This window comes from Balaenoptera musculus, chromosome 1, assembly GCF_009873245.2.
Source record: "Balaenoptera musculus isolate JJ_BM4_2016_0621 chromosome 1, mBalMus1.pri.v3, whole genome shotgun sequence".
NCBI lineage: Eukaryota > Metazoa > Chordata > Mammalia > Artiodactyla > Balaenopteridae > Balaenoptera > Balaenoptera musculus.
Window position 1 is genome coordinate 2,192,984 of NC_045785.1, and position 16,186 is coordinate 2,209,169.

At 63.3% G+C, this 16,186-nt stretch overlaps 1 protein-coding gene across 1 annotated transcript in view; it reads left to right on the plus strand.

Annotated features, from left to right (window-relative positions):
- TP73 (tumor protein p73) overlaps positions 1–11,361 on the plus strand; it is a 60,051-nt gene extending 48,690 nt beyond the window's left edge. Inside the window, exons 5-15 of the mRNA XM_036830292.1 lie at positions 1,331–1,517; positions 1,874–1,989; positions 3,519–3,628; positions 3,959–4,101; positions 4,453–4,541; positions 5,411–5,532; positions 5,976–6,124; positions 6,397–6,535; positions 6,892–6,985; positions 8,306–9,328; positions 10,409–11,361. Coding sequence (XP_036686187.1) covers positions 1,331–1,517; positions 1,874–1,989; positions 3,519–3,628; positions 3,959–4,101; positions 4,453–4,541; positions 5,411–5,532; positions 5,976–6,124; positions 6,397–6,535; positions 6,892–6,985; positions 8,306–8,644 — 1,488 coding nt within the window. The 3' untranslated portion in view covers positions 8,645–9,328; positions 10,409–11,361. The remainder of the gene's footprint in view (positions 1–1,330; positions 1,518–1,873; positions 1,990–3,518; positions 3,629–3,958; positions 4,102–4,452; positions 4,542–5,410; positions 5,533–5,975; positions 6,125–6,396; positions 6,536–6,891; positions 6,986–8,305; positions 9,329–10,408) is intronic.
- Positions 11,362–16,186: the final 4,825 nt, after the last annotated feature.

Below are 16,186 nucleotides of genomic sequence, written 5' to 3' on the forward strand. Positions count from 1 at the left end.
GGGAGACCCCAGCTCGGGCTTGTCCCCGAGCCCCCTCAGACCCCACCCCAGGTCAGCATTTCCAGCTGGGTTTCAGCTCATCAGAGGAAGGACGTCTCACACTGCTCAGGGCCAAGGGCTCCGAGGTGCGGGGACCCCTTGCTCCTGGGCTCAGGCTGAGCGCCGCCTCCCTTGCTTTTCCCGGACTTGGAGTTGCTGGCAGTATGAGGCTCTGAGGGTCCATGGTGTCCCTTGCTGGCCAGAGGGTCAGGGTGTCAGGCCCCAGCTTCCTCGGCAAAGGTGGGATCAGACCTGCTCGTCCTCTGGTCTGCAGCAGCCCCGTCTCCGGCCTCGGTTTCCCTGACAACCATGGTGGGATGCGATGGGGGGCTCTTCAGGACCCTGTGGCTGGAGTAACTCTGAGTCCCTGGGGGCTTGTGGGGGGCCCAGGGGCGTGGCATGGGGACAGGAAGCGTCCTGGGACTCTGAGACCCTCATGTCCCCACTGTCCCTGGGGGATGGGGCCACGAGGAGCCCTGTTGGATCCCCAGGAGCCAGTCACTGGGGGACAGCCAGCTTGGAAACAGGTGGGCACCCCTGTTTCCAAGGGACCCTTCCATCAAGGGTCACTTTGAACTCGTGAGAGCCGGCCTGGGTCCTCGGGTGGGCCACCTGGACCTCTGGGCGCTCGCCCTGGAGGTCCCTTCAGGTGGCCCGGCAGTCATCTGATCCTCCCTGGGTCAAGGTCTTGGGCTGGGGGTCCTGGGGCTTCAAGGTCAAAGCCCCCCACCCGCAGTGGCCAGAAGTAAGCCAAAGGGCTGGCCCCTCAGAGGATGGTCCAGGGAGTCCCTGTGCACGTTTCCTCTGTACAGAGGACAGAAAACCTAACTCCAGGCTTTTAAAACCCGAGACACGAGGCTGTACCCTCCCCACTTCAAACTACTACAGTCTGGGGGGCTTAAGGTTCACAGGCTTGATGCACTGGACCTGGCTCCCAGCCCCCGTCCCAGCCCTGCTCTCCAGCAGCTCCTTCTCACCGTCCTGGCCTTTACTGTCCTCATCCATAAAATGGACCTAATGGTACCTACTTCTCCAACCAGTGAGATCCAGGTGGATAAGCGTCTCAGCCTGGCCGCACGGGGCACTCAGAGCAGCTGCTCTCACTGAGCCCACACCAGCCAGACACTGATGGGTGGGTGCCGGGGAGAGGCTGTTTGAGGGAAGGAAGCCCAGAGGTGTTCAGCCGAGGGTCAGGCATGCGGTGGCCGGGACTCCTGGCGGGAGCCACAGCGGGCGAGGGTGTGGAGTTGGGACGGCCAGCCTCACCCCAGTCCCCACACCCCCCCTGCAGTACTCTCCTCTGCTAAAGAAGCTTTACTGCCAAATCGCCAAGACGTGCCCCATCCAGATCAAGGTGTCCACCCCGCCGCCTCCGGGCACTGTCATCCGCGCCATGCCCATCTACAAGAAGGCGGAGCACGTGACCGAGGTCGTGAAGCGCTGCCCCAACCACGAGCTCGGGCGGGACTTCAACGAAGGTGAGTGTCCCTGCCCCACCCCCTCCTGTGCCCAGCGGCCAGCGCCCCAGCCGGGAAGGAGAGGGCTGGCCCGGGGCCTCCTTCCTGGAGGCGGCAGGTCCGATGCGAGGGGCTGACAGGGGGGCTCAGCATCCCCCCCACCCCAGTCCCGTGTCCTGCCAGCTCTGCCTGGGGCCTTGGGTGCCGGTGCCCGCAGGTGAGCGCGGGGCAGGGCTGCTGGGCCAAGTGCCCCGGGTGCACGAGGGCTGCCGGCGGGTCTGAGTCCCAATGGGAGGCCCGAGTCCGCTGCGATGCGCCCGGCACAGGGGTGCAGACCCCGGCTGGCACCTCTCTGAAGCGGCGTCCCCTCTCGGCAGGACAGTCTGCCCCCGCCAGCCACCTCATCCGCGTGGAGGGCAACAACCTTTCACAGTACGTGGACGACCCTGTCACCGGCAGGCAGAGCGTCATGGTGCCCTACGAGCCCCCGCAGGTAGGGGGCCAGGCTGGGGCAGGGCTTCGGGGCAGAGACCCCTCGGGTCACTTCCCAAGTGTCCCCGAGCTGTGCAGATCCTCCCTCGCCCTCATGTCCATCCCTCCCTTGCCTGTGGGTGGGGCTCTGACCACCTACACTGCCTAGCTGGGGGGAGGTCCCCTCCGGCCCTCTCTAGGCATCCACAACCCTGGCTTTACAGCGGGGGGTGGGCCTGCTGACCCTTGGGCCTCAGCCCGGCCCTTGCGTCCCCTCTTCCTGCCCGTCCGTTTCCCACGCCCCAGCCTGGGCTCTGGGGGATAGAGGGGCTGAGGTCAGGAGGAGTTAGCCCGGGTAGAGCTGGGGGGCCGCAGGGGAGAGGAGAGACCTGCGGTCGGGGGCACAGCGCTGCAGGGCCCGGAGGTGGGGGGGAGGCTGGGGGTGATTGCTGCAAGAGGTGGGCGGGGGCGGAGAGACCCTGGGGGTCTGACTTTGACCTGAAGGCAGCAGAAGGTTCTGGGGCTGATGTGCGGGCCGGACTGGGATAAAAAGCTGGGGTGGAGAGAAGTAGGGGTGGCACCAACCAGTGACGGTGGGATGGGGGTGCCAGGATGGCAGGTGGAGACCGAGACCCAGCAATGCACCTTGTGGGCCATGCTTCCCAGGGTGGGCGGGTGACGGCGAGCCCTCACCTTTCCTCTACCTGGGTCTGAGACACGCCCCCCCCCCGAGTTGTACCCAGTCCTCCAGGCACTCCCCCTTCCAGGCCCCATCACTGTACCTGGTCCCTCAGGACCCCCAGGACCCCCTGTGGTTCCCTAGGAACAGCCCTTGCATTGGCGGGGCCCGGGGAGGGGTTGCCACCCTGCCTTCCCTCCCCCGAGCCTCACTGGCACCTCCAGGACCAGGAAAGCAGGTCTCTCCCGCCCCCTGGCGGCTGCCACGTGCCAGCAGTTTTGTGAAAGGCCAGGTTTCCTGAGCCATCATCCTGACCCAGAGAGACCGTGACAACTGCCCGTTTTGTGGTCCTGGGATGCCCACGGGTCAAGAGTCCTGGGTTCACATCTCACTGTCTCCACACACTCCCTGGAACAAGTGTGTGTGCTGGGAGCCCACTCGGACGGCTCTGGTCTCTCCCTCTGCCCAGAGCTGTGCCATGCACCCTACTTCCCAGAAGAGCCCACAGTTTGCAAAACACACACCTGTGCCACAGAGGCCTGTGCATGTGCCTGCTCACACCCTGCCTCCGGGGCCAGCCCCCAGCCTGTGCCAGGGGAGCAACCAGACCATGGCTCTCTTGGTTCCAGAGCCAGCAGAGCACATGGCGCTCAGTGTACTGTGTGGCTGGCTGGCTGGATAGGTGGGTGGATGGGTGGGTGGGGGATGGACGGTGGATGGGTGGATAGACGGCAGAGGACCACAGGGCCCAGCACCCCCTTGCCTACCCAGAGATGCGAGGGACAGGTGCTTGGAAGCCCAGGAGCCCCCAGCCCTGCGGACTGGGGCCCACGTGCCGACAGCCCAGCTTCTCCCTGCCCCTCCTGTGGCAGGTGGGGACAGAGTTCACCACCATCCTGTACAACTTCATGTGCAACAGCAGCTGTGTCGGGGGCATGAACCGGCGGCCCATCCTCATCATCATCACCCTGGAGACACGGGAGTGAGTCTGCCGGACGCGGGGGTCGGGGAGGGATCGGGGCAGGGACTCGGGCCCGTGCTGCTGGGGGGCTTGCTGGAGAGACAGGGAGGCCATGAGCAAGGGGCGGTGCAGGCCCTGGAGGCGAGTCTGGGGAGGGGCCCTGCAGGCCACGTGCTGGGAGGGGCTGCTGGGGCAGGAGCTGCCTTGGGAGGGGCGCAGGGGACCTGGCGTCCCAGAGCAGCTGGGCACTCAGCCCTGAGCCCTCGGCCCATCAAGGCCGGTCCTGTGGGGTGCGAGGTGGGTGGGGCGGTGGGCCCCAAAGCTCACGGTCCCGGCTGTGCCCCTGGACAGCGGACAGGTGCTGGGCCGCCGGTCCTTCGAGGGCCGCATCTGTGCCTGTCCTGGCCGAGACCGCAAAGCGGATGAAGACCACTTCCGCGAACAGCAGGCCCTGAACGAGAGCGCTGCCAAGAGCGGGGCTGCCAGCAAGCGCGGTGAGCAGGGCCGGGGCGGGCGCGCGGGGGTGGAGGGCCACCCTGGAACGTCAGAGCCAGGCCACCCCCAGGACGCAGCTGGACCTGTCTCAGGGCTTGGGGGAAACGCACCAGCCGGTGTCCAGGGGACAGAGCCAGCCCCGCCTGCGTGGCCGCCCCCGATCCCCTCCGTCCCGTGTGGGTGACCGCCCGATTTGCTCATCCGAGTGGGCGGCTGGTCTCCAGGCCTGTCCACAAGGGGCACCTTGGGAAGGTCGGCTCACGCCGGGTGGCGGGGTCGGCTTGGCTAACCTGCGTGTGGCCCCTCCTCCCTGCCTGCTCACGAAGCTGCCCCACCCCGTCCCCTGCCAGCCTTCAAGCAGAGCCCCCCTGCTATCCCCGCCCTGAGCACCAACGTGAAGAAGAAGCGGCACGGGGACGAGGAAACCTACTACATTCACGTGAGTGTGCCGTGTCTGCGGACCCCAGGCTGGGGCAGCGGGGAGTGGAGGGGGACCTGGGGCCCCCAGGGTGGCAGGTGCAGCCTGGCACATCTGAGAGCTGAGACCCCGAGCTCTGCAGGCTGCAGGGCCCAGAAGGGAGAACCAGCTCTCAGAGAGAGAGAGCTGGCCTGACGCAGCTCCCAGCGCAGGAGTCTCGCTGTAGATACAATGATACAGCGTATGGGGCAGTGCAGGTCTCCCCACAACCGGGGAGGGCACGCGCCAGGAATCGCACGCTCCCACAGCCTGGCAGGCCCCAGCCACATCACCAAAGTGAGTTTACAGCCTGTGCTGTGATACGGCCATTCCAGCTCGGATAAAACCCCACCTGCTCTGCTAGGACTGGTCTCCGTGACGTGAGCTTATCATTTTTTGAGTCTTTCAAGAATGAGATCCAAAAAAAAAAAAAACATGAGTTCCTTGTTCTAAAAGCCCCGTATTTGTCCAGCGCCCCCGCATCCCAGCACCCCAAGTGTGCTGAGCTCTGGAAAGGGGAAAAAGAGTTCCTTGTTCTAAAAGCCCCGTATTTGTCCAGCGCCCCCGCATCCCAGCACCCCAAGTGTGCTGAGCTCTGGAAAGGGGGAGGCGGACAGTGTGGCAAAGTCTCAAGGGTAGGAAGGGGTGGGCGTGGTTTGTGCGGACAGGAGACCCACCCACCAGACTCCCCCAGACCTGCTTCTCGGGAGAGGAAAGTAGGGTCGGGGGACTCCCGGGCCGCAGCGGTGTGAGGAGCCCCGAGAAAGGAGAGGCGCTTCACCGTGCTGGGGGGCTGGGGCTGGGCGGTGCCCACATGCACCTGGGCAGAGGGTCCACCTCTCCGTGCTCAGGTGCGGGGCCGGGAGAACTTTGAGATCCTGATGAAGGTCAAGGAGAGCCTGGAGTTGATGGAGCTGGTGCCCCCGCAGCTGGTCGAGTCGTACCGGCAGCAGCAGCAGCTCCTGCAGAGGCCGTGAGCGCAGCCCCTCCCGCCCCCCGGCCGCCCCGTCCTGCCCAGCTGCCCGCGGGAGAAGGATGGGGCCGGGCGACCCAGCAGGGACGGTGCCAGCAGCACCAGGCAGCGCTTGGCGTCTCCTCCCCCGGGAGGTCTTCCCTGAACTGCGACCTCTCAGCCCAAATGTCTCCCGAGTGAAGGCGAGGGGCGGTGGCGGGAGGGATGCCGACCCACCAGGAGCAGGGCCGGTTCCAGGGGCCCCCACCCCCTCCCACCCATTGCCCGGGTCCTGCCGGCCAGCGGGCCTGTGGCCGAGTGTGGCCACCGTCCGGCAGGGAGGCTGGGCGAGGAGGCGGGCGCTCTGACACCCCAGCACGGGGCGGGGGCTCCAGGCCCCTGCAGCAGGGGGGCTTTATATGTGGAGGTGCTTCTTACAGACCCCAGCTGTCCCTTCCGAGCAGGAACCACCTGCAGCCTCCGTCCTACGGGCCCGTCCTCTCGCCCATGAACAAAGCGCACGGGGCTGTCAACAAGCTGCCCTCCGTCAACCAGCTGGTGGGCCAGCCTCCCCTGCACGGCTCGGCGGCCGGGCCCAACCTGGGGCCCATGGGTGAGTGGCGCGGGCAGGGTGGCCGGGATGGGCGGGGAGACCCAAAGGGCGGGCCTGGCTCCAGACGCCCCCAGCTCAGGACCACGCGGCGTTCCCTATGGCTGCTCCCTCCAGCAGCTCCCGCCCAGGAACAGGAGGCACGGCCTCGGCCTCGCACGGTCTCCTCTGTCCACTCCCGGTCTCGGGGGGGGCCGAGCATTACGAGCCTCCCCCGCACAGCCTGGGACGCCCGGCCCGGCCCCCTCTGACCGTCCCACCTGCCTCCCGCCCAGGCCCCGGGATACTCAACAACCACGGCCACGCCCTGCCGGCCAACGGCGAGATAAACGGCGGCCCCAGCTCCCAGTCCATGGTCTCGGGGTCCCACTGTACCCCGCCACCCCCCTACCACGCCGACCCCAGCCTGGTCAGGTACGTGGGCCGCTGCCGCTAACCCACTAACCTCAGCCCTGGGGGCTCGTGGTCGCCTGGCCCCCAGCCCGGGGGCACTCTGCCTGCTGCCCCTCGCAGCCTGTGCTGTACGCTCTGCCGTCTGGAGAACAGACAGGGGCAGGGGGATGTCGGGAGTGGGCATCCAGCAGGTGCTCGGAGGGAGAGCAGAACAGCCAGGGGTTCCCTGGAGGCTGTGCCCCGGTGAGCGCGTCCCCGACACCGTGGCCACCGGGGGGCAGGGGCGACCTGTGGGGCGGCCAGTTCCCACCCAGACGGGCCGCACAGCCAGGTTCTTAGAAGTTAATGCTGCTTTATTTCCCCAATTCTCTCTGCAGTTTTTTAACAGGCTTGGGGTGTCCAAACTGCATCGAGTATTTCACCTCCCAGGGGTTACAGAACATTTACCACCTGCAGAACCTAACGATAGAGGTAACGGCCCCGGCAGGGCAGGTGCAGGGAGTCCACCCCCAGGCCAGCGCAGGGCCCTGTCCGCGGGGCCGGGAGCTCTCTCCCCTTGCTGGGGCAGTGCCTCCGTGTCCTGTCCTGCCTGTGTAAGGGAGGGCTGGAGAATTAGGGGAACCTTCCCACCAGCAGCCCCATCTCTGTGCTGACGTCTGGCTTCATGCGGCTGGACGGGACTCGCCCGGGCCCCTCACGTGGACTCGAGTCTTGTCTCCTGTGGCCCGGCTGCCTTTGATTTGGGGGACTGGCTGTCTCCAAGGCACGAAGAAGTGCAGAAGGCGAAGGCCAGAAGGGTCCTGGGGCTGCTCTAGTTCAGTGCCATTTACACAGGGGGAAACTGAGGCCCAAACTACTTGCCGTTCACACACAGCAACTGAATGTCTGGTCCAGGATGTGCGGGGTAGAAGTGCCCCACCCTTGGCATCCTGACCCCTGACCTCACAGCCAGGGCTTGTCTTTAGGTTAAACGAGAGTCCCAGCAACGAGCACTCGTAGCCTGGTGTTGCCTTGAGTGTAATGACTGTTAGCCAGAGCCCGGGAGACACAGGTGTTGGCCGGATCCTGGGGGTGGGGGGGCTCCAGCTCAGCGGGCTGGAGCCTCCGCAGCCCCTGCTCTGCAGCCGGCTCCGGGTCAGAGGCCCGTCCAGGCTCGTGCCCAGCCAAGGCCACGGGGCAGAGATGCGGGTTTGCCAGAGGGAGCTGGGGCCAGTGGCTCAGAGGGCTGCCTTGCTGTGTGTCCACTAATGCCCTCTCGACCCATCCCTGGTGGTCCCTACTGGGCTAGCTCAGTGCATGTTAACCCTGCCTCACCAGCTGATGCTCTGCCTGGCCGGGGCGGGGCGGGGGAGGGACGGGCGACAGGAGCCTGAGGATCTGCTCTGCCCTCGGGAGGGGCCCCGCCCGCCCTCCAGGTCCCGGTGTGCGGAGAGCGGGGAGCTCCATCTGTCACTCTGACTGTGCTCAGGGCCCAGGAGTGACCTCAGCGCCCCCTGTCCCCACACGTCACTTCTTAGCTCTCCTGCCGCCTGTCTGGGGCGGAATTCAGTGCGGCCAGACCACCAGGCACAGGGCGGGCCCAGCACTGCCCCTCCTTCGACCCGCACTGCCTGCTCCCCCCACACCGTCCAGTGCCCGGACAGGTGGCCCTTGGGGTGTGGGCCCCTCGCCTCCCTCCTGGTGGTCCCACGATGGCTGTGCAGGGGCAGGCGAAGTCCCTGGCGGGAGGGGGAGAGGGCAGTGCCCGCCGCTGGGCCCTCTGACGGGCGACCGTGTGCGCTGCTCTTGCAGGACCTGGGGGCCCTGAAGATCCCGGACCAGCACCGAATGACCATCTGGAGGGGCCTCCAGGACCTGAAGCAGAGCCACGACTACGGCGCGCAGCAGCTGATCCGCTCCAGCGGCAACGCGGCCACCATCGCCATCGGGGGCTCGGGGGAGCTGCAGCGGCAGCGGGTCATGGAGGCCGTGCACTTCCGCGTGCGCCACACCATCACCATCCCCAACCGCGGGGGCCCGGCTGGGGGTGCGGGGCCCGATGAGTGGGCCGACTTCGGCTTCGACCTCCCGGACTGCAAGTCCCGCAAACAGTCCATCAAAGAGGAGTTCACGGAGAGCGAGGCCAACTGAGGGGGGGGCCGGCACGTCCGGGGCCCCCCAACCCGGTGCTACCGACCCAGAGGGCAGAGAGCCCCGGGAGCCGCGCCGAATGTCTGCTTCCTTTTTGTCACCAACTGCCCTGGGAGGCAGGACCTCTGGGCTGTGCCGGGAAAGGGACTTGGGCAGGGGGGTGCCCGTCAGGAGGGGCTCCCGGAGCTGCGCTGAGGGTGCGCACCCAGGACCCATCCTCCAGGGGTCTGGGGGCCTCCCCCTCCCTGCCTTGCCTTCCTGGGGGCTCTGCTGACCGACTGCCAAAAAGTATTTTTCCATGTCTCTGGCTCTGGGTAGCAACACGGCTCGGTGCTTGTTCCTAAACACTCCTGTTTTCGGGTCAAGGCTCCAGACTGCGCCTCTGCCTGAGGCCGTCCCTCTGCTGGTCTTGAGGGTCAGTCTGCCCTTGCACACCTGACCGCTGGTGCAAAGCCCACTGCAGCCACCTCCCACTTCCTGCCCCGAACAAAAACCAGAGTTTCACTGGAATCGGGGAGGCAAGGAAGCTTCTGGTCGGCGGCCTCCAGCCAGCACCCGTGTCAACACCGCTGGCGGCAGCCCCTCTCTCCAGTGGCCCTCTTAGGACAGACACGGACAGCAGGCTCCCCAGACCACTGGAAAGTGTCAATATTTGATAAAATGATGCCCTTTTCTACATGGTGGGTGAGCCTTTTTTTTATTAACTTTTGTTCTTAACAGTCACGTTGGGTCAGCCTAGCGGGATGCCCGTCTTCCCAGGCCTGTGTAAACAAGATGGGCTAAGGAAGCCCAGGGGCAAACCAGGCGGGGTCCACACCAGGCAGGGGTAGGTCACTAGCTTCCACGTGCGGGATGGGAGGCAGGCGTAGAGGGCAGAACCCACCGCCTGCAGCCACGGCCCCACTCTGCTCCCTGGGAGGCCGGCTCTGTGCTGGAGAGGCCCTCCTGTCCTCGTGGGGACAGCACTGAGGCAGGTGGAGGGGGTCCAGGCCGTTATGGGACACCCCAAGGAGTCAGCGGGCTGGGGGCAGACAGCGTCAGCACCCTAGCTGATGGGGCCATTTCCATCTGCAAGAAGCCTTCTGAGCCGCTGTAGCCGGAGAACTTCAGGGCCGGAAACAAGACCACAGAGGGTGGTGGGAGAGGGGATGAAGCAACCCCCCTTGTCCCAGGCGGGTGGGATGAAGGGACTCCTGACTGATGTGTACGCTGAGACGCCACCTTCTACTTTCGTAGCATCTCTGTCCCTCACTCTGCCTGGGTCCCTGTGGTTAGCCCTGCGGTCTGGGCCCTCCTGTCCAAGGCCCCCAGGCCAGGGGGCGGTGCAGACGGAGCCCTAGTCGCCCTTTGGGAGTTTTCCTGTTGCTATAACCACCCCACCCAAACCCCCGGCCCGGGGAAGTTAGGAAGCAGCGGACCTCACGCAGGTCCACTCAGAAGCCGAGCTCTCAAGACTGGTGTTCAAGTTCCAGTTCCCTTGTTAGGTTCCCAGCCTCTTCAGAGGCGGGCACTGGGCAGAGAGAGGGGTGTCAGCTGTACGAAGTGGCTCAGAGACCAGCCAGCAGGGGACGGAGCCCCAGGGCCAGCTCTGCCCCTGACCCGCTGGCAGGAGGCCTCCAGACCAGGGCTTCCTCCTCGACATCGAGTGTAAACACTGCGCAGCAGCTCTACTTATTTATAAAAGCATTTGTGCGAAGGCAGGTGCCTGCGTCCAGGGTAACACCCCCTCCCCCCACCATGCGCTCCCTGGGGACCCCCCTGCAGCCAGGCCTGAGAGCCACGGGGAACAGACCAACCGCCTGGGGGGGTGGGGCTCAGCTCCTGAGGGCCTGCGGTCGCCTGGCAACCCGGACACACCCCCTGGCGGTGCTGAGCCGGCCGGTGGGCCGTCCCATTTCCTCTTGACACCCGCACAAGGCCCGGGGTAAGTACACTGTTCCTGCGGTTCCGACAAGGAAAGTGAAGCACAGAGGGCTGGCTCTGAGCCCAGGGTCCCAGCCGCTGCCGTGGTGTCTGGCTCTCGCTCCAGTGGCACGCGCTGGGCCCCCAAGTCGTGCCCCGTTGGGAGCTGCAGGCCCTTCCCCCAGCTCCCCTGGGGCCCACGAACCTGACCAAGGAGCAGCTGAGTCTCCGGGGCTCCCGGGGCTGTCCCTCAGTCTCATCCTGCCGGCTGGTGGGGAGGCCACGGGGGCCCCAGGGTGCTCCTAAGTCCGGGGGGGCTGCGTACCCCCAACCCGGCGGGAGGGGAGGCGCATCCTCTCAGAGGGCCCAGCACAGGCTCCCGCCCCCTTGGCCCGCGTGATGAGCCCCCGTGGCTCCTGGGCCTTTGCTCCCGGAGCTGACGGCGGAGCGGCCGTGAGAACTGAGCCGGTGGGGACTTCCTCGTGGTCGCAGGAACACGCACAGCAACAGGAGCGAAGACGGGCTGCACAAAACTTAAAGATCAAGAGAAGATAAACCTGTGAAGTGTGAAGAGGCAGGAGGGAAGCGGCCGGGAAAGGGCTGGGCCGGGCCTCATGGACGCCGGCGGGCTGGGCACAGCTGCCCGGTCCCCACCGGCTCCTCCTGGCTGCTGGGGGCGGTCACCCCGCCCAGGTTTGGGTGGCTTGTTCAGTGGCCCTGGTCCCCAACATGCAGGGACCAAGAACGCGGTGTCGCTGTCCCCTTGGACATGCCAGCCTTGCAGACACAAACGTCTGCTTCTGTTTCATCGGTGAAAGCGCTTTAACGCTTTAAGGTTTAAAAAAACACCACCCCTGTCATTAACGTAAGGCGATGCTTCTTCAAGCAGTATTGTTGGATCTATTCCAACCATATTATTACCTTCTCTTGGGAATGTAATCTTGGGAAAATGTGTTATTTTTTTAGCTGTTTTGGTGGGAATTTTTGGTTTTGTAACATAATAAAACACACGTTCCGATGACTGACACTTATGATTGAATCAGATACAAAGACGAGAGCACACATGACACAAACACCCCCCAACACACACACCCAGCGGGCGCCCCATCTGGGTTTGTCCCGTGTTTTCGGTGAGTGTGATGCACCCCCAGGCACCATCCTCCCCTGCGCCTCAGAGCCGTGTGCCCCGCGGGGACTCGAGAGGACCGCCACCCGGTTCTGTCCGAGCGCCGCCAGCTAAGCTCACGGGACAGGCCACCTCAGGCCTCCTAAGAGCAGGGGCCGGGTCCGACTTTAGGAATCTTCCGGGCGTCCCTGTACACAGTCCTCCAGCTGTTTCAAGTTGAAGTTCATGTTCTTCTGCAAAACAGGAGCTCGGTTCAGCCCAGCTCAGGCTCCAGGGCACCGGGCCTCCTTCCGTCCCTCCAGGCCTCAGGTTTCTGGATGTCAGACCTGTGAATAAGGGACTGGGGACTTGTCGCAGCAAAAGGAGGGCTCTCAAAACCCGTTCAACCTCGAGGTAGGCCAGGGTCTTTCTAGACGTGGGGCTGAAACCTAGCGGGACAAGGCGAGATGGAGCCCCGCCCACCTCCCTGGCCCCAGCTTCCTGGGTGGGGCTCTGGGTGCCCCCTTCTTCCCGCACCTCTCAGCTCTCTCCCCAGAGCCGTCAACCTCATGTAACAGTGAGGTGCCCCCGCCCCACTGCGGTGACAGGAATCCGCATCCCTGATGCCAGCACCTCAGGACTGGACGGGAACAAGGGCTCGGGAAGCTTAATTAGAAAGAGACTGCCACAGACATCACAGCAGGGACTTGAAACAAGCCCTCTGAGCAACGAGCATGGTGGTGCTAGTGTGTTCAGCACAAGGCGATTTTAGTATCTTTGTTGAAAAAAACCCCTTTTTTTTAACAGTAGGGTACTTTTAAAATACACACTTATGTTCAAATATATAAAAACATCTCCCATAGGCTGACATGTAATTTTTGAAAGATAACCTGGGTTCAGAGCAGATCTGGCACTTTGCAAGGCACTGGGTTCTGGGAACACTCCCCCAAGCAGCCACCAGGGGGCAGAGGAGGCCACGGCCCCTCGCGAGGAAACAGCATCATTGCCTCTCCCCACGGGCACCCAAAGAGAAAGGCTATACTCAGGCAAGATTTCTAAAAAATGATTCTTCAATATCACATTTCCTAAGAATAGTGCTGCATTATATATTGTGCACACACTCACAGATGCTTCAAGAATGTTGTTTGGTTTTTAAAGACTGCTACAACTGCCCCAAGGGCCCAGGGGAACCTGCAGCCTGCTCCGGGTGCCTGGCACATGGTCTCAGACGCTGAACCAGCCTTGCTCTGCTCACCACGCAGAAGAGGGGCTGCTCAGAGCGGGAGCTGCAGCCTCCCGCCAGTTTACGAGGTCCAATTCCTGCCCTGCGTTCTTCCCAGGCCCCCTGCGGAGCAGACCCTGCCAGCAGGGCGTCCCTCACTCACCAGGCCCGGGCTCCAAACAGAGCAGCAGTGCCAACCTCTGCCTCCTGGCTCTGACATCATGCCCTAAGCAATCCCGTTACCCCAGTAACGAAACACCCTCGGCCTCCAAAGGGTGATGTCACCAAAAGTCCCATCTCTCTCAGCATCAGGCCACGGGCCTCCTGGGTCGGTGCGCCGGGGAGGCCCACAGACTCTACTTGACACACCCCTCCCCCGGGGTCGTCTGGTCTCCCTCCCCAGCCACTTTCTTCAAGGACACGTGAAATTCACCCAATCCCAGGAATTTGGAGTAACTATCATGTTACAGACTTCAGAGCTAAAACATTTTTTATGGCGCTTCAGGCAACGGGGTATATTCACATAACCCTAAAGGGACACCTATAGGACGGTACCTAAAATACATACAGTGCCAATGATTATTTAAAACAAACAACTTTGGGGACTTCCCTGGTGGTCCAGCAGTAAAGAATCCGCCTTCCAATGCGGGGGATGCGGGTTTGATCCCTGGTTGGGGAACTAAGATCTCACACGCCGCGGGACAACTAAGAGGCACGAGAATGGAGGGGGGATGAAGGCCGAGAGCCCAGACGACTCAGGGGCTTCACTCCAACAGGACGAGAGACGGGCTATAGCTCAGGGCCAAGCAGAACAGGACTTCTTCTTGAGAACCAGCAGCGCGACACACCACGACAAGCCCCCCATGCCAGAGCCCCAGACGTGCTGGCCCAGGCGGCCTCTGGTCTCCCACACGTGCGGCTCCCTCATACCTGGTCAGCCAGCCGGCTGGGGAGAAGGCGTCACCTTCAGTCCTGGCCCAAACACACACACAGGTGAGCCTCGCGGGTGTCACCTACCACGTACGTTTCCAGTGGGGCCTGGAGAGGCCAGGCCCCCGACCACAACCACGAGGTGCCCCTCCGGCCCCCCTCCCTGCCCCATCTCCTGCCACTCAGGGTGACACAGCTGACCCCGGTCCCCCCAGGGCGCCTTGCTGTCCGCTGCCTCAGTCCCTGATCCAGCCCTTCTTCCCGCCCTCCCTCCGACGTCTGACCAGCTCTTACTGTGTGCGTCCGCTGCACTGGTGGCCCCGATGTCCCCACCTCCTGGTACTCACACCCTCGGGCAGTCCCCTCCCCTGGGACCTGCTGCAACCCACAGAACGCTGCAGAAACGGTGCCATGCCAGCTCAGGGCCCAAGCCTTGAGAGGCCCGGCTGCTTCCACTCTTGTGCTCTTGGGGGCCCTGAGATGTCGTCAGGAGTGGGGTCACCCTGCCGGGGAGACCTGAGGAGGGGCTGCCCTGAGACCACACAGAAGAGAACCCACGTGATTGCGAGACCGTTGCCGGCAGGCCGCTGGCCAGCTGACTGTGGTCGCTGGGGTGACCACCAGGAGGCCAGCAGAAGGGCCCCGCCCACGGGTGAGCGGCGCTATCACTGCTTCAGAACATCCCAGGCCCGCCCCCCCGCCTCCCCAGGCTGCCCACAGCGCCTCTGCGTGCCCCGCCGGCTGCCCTTTCCCTCGGGACAGGGGCCTGTGCCCCCTCAGAGGCTGCACACGGCCTGACTCACAGCGGGGGCCGGAGGAACGTTTACTGAAAGAACGAATCTCTAAGTTCACAGCTGTGAACTGCTTCCAGCACGACACCTCTTCACAGAGCCTCTGGGGAGCGGCTGAGGGGTTCAGTGAGGCCGCCTGGCTCAACCGTGACCCCCCGAAACCGTTTTTATGCATCATGTCCCACATCACTGTACTTGCCCCTCAAATTAGGGGCCGGGGGCTGTGGCATCCTGTACAGGGTCGCCAGCTGGGGCTACAGCCTAGACGGCGGTGGGAGGACCTTGAGAGGAAAGCCGCACTCTCACCCGGGCAGGGGGTGCTCCCCAGGGCAAGCGTGGTCTCTGGAGCGCATTCTCCAGGCAACGCGCTGACAACGTCCACGTCAATGTCCACGTGGACACGTCAATGTCCACGTCATGCACGGCAACAATCCTACCTGAACACAAGGAGGAGCCAACCCTGGCATCCGGAGCGTGGCTATGGGCGCTCCCCAGCGTGGGTCCCCGACCTGACGTCCTCAGGAAACCCGGAGAGGCTGCTGGGTACAGACTGCTGCCGGCAGTGACCTGATGGACCCTCCCCGGGGCATGGCCATCTCGGACCTTCTTGTGCAGGAACTGGAGAGCCGGGTCAGAGGGCCTGGACGACAAGGAGGACACCAAGCAGCCTCGCCCCCGCTGCCCATCTACCGGAGAAGTGCATCTGGCCAGCTGAGCTCTGGGCAGGTGATGTGTTACCTCTACATCTATGAAGGCAACACACTCTATTTCCTAGATGTCACATGAAAAATCTGTCTCCACTCAGAATTGGCCACCAATGTTATCTTTTAGCTAGTATTTGGTCCAAAAAAAGAAAATAAAGAGAAGATGCTTTGATGCCACTCATTTCCTTGAGGAAATGAGGTTTTGAAAAGCAGTATTCAGACAAAGCTCAGCTAGTCCTTCCCAAACTGTATCCAATGAACCGTTTCTGCCTGGGTCCCCACAGCCCTGTGAGCTTGGGATGGCGGGATGGGTGGTTGGGTCCTATTCATGGCCTAGTGCAGTGTTTGCTTGGTGACCATTTGATAGGCAGTAATGTTGAACGGATGAACAAAGTTCCTTCCTGCAAACCTGAGTCTCCATCACCATCTATGTTGTGTTAAATATTTACTTGCATTTTGCTTGGGTTCAAATGGAGGTACCCCCCTATCACACCCACAGGCTCTCCCTCCTGCCAGGAGCCCTTGCTTCTCCCATCTCAGCAGCTCTGGCCATTCTGGTGACTTTCCCAGAATCCCTCTTGTCTTAGCCTGCTCGGGCTGATATAACAAAATACCACTGGCGGGGTGGCTTCATCAGTAGACATTTATTCCTCCCAGTTCTGGAGGCTGGAAGTCTGAGATGAGGGTGCCAGCTTGGTTGGATTCTGGCTCAAAGATGCCACCTTCTCGCTGTGTCCTCACATGGCCTTTCCTCAGCATGTATGCTGGAAAGAGATCTCTCATCCTTTCCTTCTGAGGGCGCTAATCCCATCATGGGCCCCACACTTCATGATCTCATCTAACCCTAATCACTTCCCAAAGGCCCTGCCCCCCAATACCACCATATTG